At 38.7% G+C, this 3,829-nt stretch overlaps 1 protein-coding gene across 1 annotated transcript; it reads left to right on the forward strand.

Moving 5' to 3' along the window:
• Positions 1-1,028: 1,028 nt before the first annotated feature.
• Positions 1,029-3,369, forward strand: LOC100692723 (fish-egg lectin). The gene is made up of 4 exons (XM_019346441.2): positions 1,029-1,245; positions 1,332-1,549; positions 1,632-1,756; positions 3,009-3,369. The coding sequence occupies exons 1-4, from the start codon at positions 1,029-1,031 to the stop codon at positions 3,085-3,087; spliced, it is 639 nt and encodes a 212-aa protein (XP_019201986.1). The 3' UTR covers positions 3,088-3,369.
• Positions 3,370-3,829: the final 460 nt, after the last annotated feature.

Raw genomic sequence — 3,829 nt, forward strand, 5'->3', positions numbered from 1 at the left:
TAAAAGGGCTTCCACACTATTGAGTTCCTGTTTTAAACTTTATTCTTCAAGTTGCTGCCCCGTTTTTCGGCACTGAACTACTCCCTCAGTTTTCAGCCGATTTTCTCCGTTCAAACTCTAAACTGTTCTGCTATTTCTGCTAATTCCGGCTATATCTTTTGGTGTTTATTACTATTATACTTTTTAAAATATTACACTTTTTTCCTTTAATTTGTCCCATTGAAATGAATGGGAAACTTCCACAATTCTGCTAAAACTTGCTTGTCTTTGAAACTTAACTACGTCCTCATGCTTTCACCTAGAAACTCCATTCAAACTTTAAAATGTTCTCAGATTATTGGGCTATTCCTGTCTGATTCGGCTTTTTCAGATCTTCTACCGTTTTAATCTTATCTCTCTTTAAGTTTTCAGTTGCAAAATTGTGATTTTTCAGAAAATACATGCGTTGCTATGGTTGCTTTGCAATTAAGTCAGAGTGAGTGCTGGTCCGTTCTGAATTTTCTCTTCATGTCTAAACAACTTCTTGCTACTCACACAATTTCCACTCAACCCCCACAAATTATACATCAAAACGTAGGTATTTTTGCTGGCTTTCAGAAAATGTCACTATCTTTATTGTGAGGTTTACCGTTTTTTCGCAATTTGCCTCGGAGTGACACAAGGTCTGACAAGTCCCCATTCAAAGTCTATGGGGAGGTTTTGAAATTCAGAGCTGAAATTCTGTAACGGGAGGCATTTTCAAATTGCCATATTTCTTTAACAAAGCAAAGTTAGGACATGAGGCTTGTGTCAATATATCTTCAGACACTGCTGACACTCACAGTGGAAGCAGTTTTTACAATTATCTTACCGTTGAGCAATGAATTACATTTGTTTGAGGGGTGGAAATCTGTCCTTCTCTCAGTCTTCAAACTCTGGAAATGAAGCCGTTTCTTCTCTCGTCATATCTCCGCGACGGAGGTAGAACGAGCTATGAAAATCGCAGTCAAAATACACCAAAGTCCGCTGATTCACCCAGTACAAGAATTATGCTGCAGTTTCCTGCTGTACAGATTGATGCTGGGCAGGGGAACATTGTGATGACAGACAGCAACAATTATGCATACTTTCTGATTGGATCACAATGGTACAAAATGGGCTCACTCACCCTCAAGCATGTCTCAGTGGGACCTGCAGGAATCTGGGGTGTTGACCTCAACAACAGGGTCTACAAATACGTAGCTGGCAGCTTTGTTTTTGCGAATGGTGAGCTTTATCACAGACTTAACACAGTAGAGTGTGCGCTGTAGCAGCTGTTTGAATGAATGATCTGTACCTCTGTGTGTCTTCAGGTGAGACTTTACAGCAGGTGGATGCTGGAGGTGATAGTCAGGTGGTGGGAGTTACTGACACCTCCACCATCCACTGTCTGAAAAGCACCATTGTGTCAGCCTACAGGAAACAGAGCACCCTGAGCTGGATAACCCTGCCTGGGCTTTTAATGTATGTCAGTTGCAGCACAAAATATGGATGCTGGGGAGTGAACTCAGCTGAAAACATCTACTTCACAGTAAATTCTTTTTTATTTTAATGATCATTTTGTTTTTACTTGTATGATCAAGACATCTCACCACATTTGCTTTTCATGACAGAAAATAACACCGAGCACCTGTGGCATCAGTGGCTGGATACAAGTGGATGGTCTTGCAGTAATGGTTGAAATTGGGACTGATGGAAGCGTCTTTGTTGTAACTAGAGGAGGAGAGGTCTTCCAAAGGTAAACATCTAGTCTGATAGCATTTTAACTAGCCCTGGCAGTATTTCTGTTCTTTCTTTCTTCTTTCTTTTTGCTTTGTGACTTTTTCAGTCTCTGTTTGAATCAGGTTATTATGTTTTTGACTTCTCTGTTGTTATCCATGCAGTGGATCAACCACTATTTTGCTCTTCAACCTTAGAATGACCTCTCCACAAATGAATAACGAATTGCTCACAAAGGCAATTTGTGCTTAAATCTTTCTAGAAGCGACTTTCATTGTAATGATCACTGAGCCATAAAATGTTCATGTGTAGAATCACCAGTCAAATGCTACAAAAGAAAAGTATTAACGTTTACTTACAATCATCATAATTTTCTGTAACTCATAAATTATACTCCACTGGTTATCTTTATCGTTACAGAATTTTCAGATTTCAGTTGTGGATTCTTTGAATGATCTGTCTCTCCTCTATAATACATTTAGGTGTTCACTTAAAAGAAATCATAGAAATCTCATTTTCACATCTGTTAAACATATTTACCTCTTCCTGTCACACCTGCTAAGGCAGATGGCGTGGAGAGAAGAGAATACGGAACCAAATGCAGACAAATGGAGATGGAGGTGGATGTTAACAGAAAGCGAGCCTTTATTTAGGGCTGCAACAAATATTACAAAACAAATGGCAGAAAGGGAACTAACAAAACCTAAACTGGAAAAGGTGAACATGAAACTTGAAACATTGAACTAGAAAACCTGAAACCTGGAAATGTGGAGGGAAGAAGAGCAGAGGAAATGCAGACGACCCGACAAAGAACAAAGGAAAACACACAATAAATACAGAAGGGAGACACAGCTGAACCTAATCTGACACACGAGACAGGAAGGAAGCAAAACAGAATACTCTAGTACAGGACATGAGACTACCAAAGTAAAACAGGAAATACATGAACATAGAAACCTAGATAACTAGATGTAACACAGAACATTAACAAAATCTAAAGACTACAAATCACCAAAGATACTAAGGAATAACAAAAGGAGCTAGTAATGCAACAGACTAGACCATGAGAAACCCCAAAATCACAGAACATGAAATAATCAAAAACATTATCACTGGATCACCAGACCGAGCAACCATGAGACTTACAACTCTTAACTCAGAATAAATAATATGGTGAGGAGTTGAGGCCAAAACCTCAGTTGCACAAATAAAACAGATCCAATCAGAGTTGCAGATTCAAAGGTTTAAGTATCAATGTCTTCTCTCTACAGACAAGGCATCGACAGCAGCACTCCACAAGGCACGAGCTGGACCCAAATACCAATGCCCTCTCGCATCAGCCACATGTGAGCTATGATCGTGGCAATCTGTGGGTCGTGACTGACTATGGGACCATCCTGAAATGCTTATATTAATGGTTGTAGTCTTTTCTCTTCTGTCACATAATACAATATAAAAGCTGATCAGCATTATGTTAACAATGAAAAATTCACGTGGGAAAACAATTGATTGTTTTATTGTGATTACATCTTAAGTGATTCAGCAACAGCATGCATAACTACTAGAATGCTGTCAGATATTTACTTCTGTATCATTCACCTGCCATCCTTTCATAAACTCTTGATTTGTTGAGACTGTTTGGATTCAGTTTTTTATTTTTGCAAGTTTTATTCAGCATAGCTACTGGCTTTCCTGTCACTGTTTTGGCTCTTTGCTTTGTGATCATTGCATATAGTAGACAAGCTTACATGAGATTATGATGGTGTTATATACTCATCAGTTTAACAGGGTCCAGACCTCTGGTGTATTAATTTCATTCCTGTGGTTTTTTTTTTTCTGCTGTGGTTTGTTTTACACGTTAAGAAGCTTCTTTTATTATAAATCCCACTATGGAAGATTCACAATGCAACAACACCTCCTCCTGTACAGCAGAGTAGCTGCACCCATTTTCCACCTCATTTCGAAAAGAAGTGCTTCACATTGACCCGTAAATGTCATAATTATGTCAAAGTCAAGAATTTGTTACTTTTGATGCTGAATCTATAGATGACATTAGGCTACATCTGTTCTGCAACATGTAAAAAGTTCTGTT

The sequence above is a fragment of the Oreochromis niloticus genome, linkage group LG17 (genome assembly GCF_001858045.2).
Source record: "Oreochromis niloticus isolate F11D_XX linkage group LG17, O_niloticus_UMD_NMBU, whole genome shotgun sequence".
Classification (NCBI taxonomy): domain Eukaryota; kingdom Metazoa; phylum Chordata; class Actinopteri; order Cichliformes; family Cichlidae; genus Oreochromis; species Oreochromis niloticus.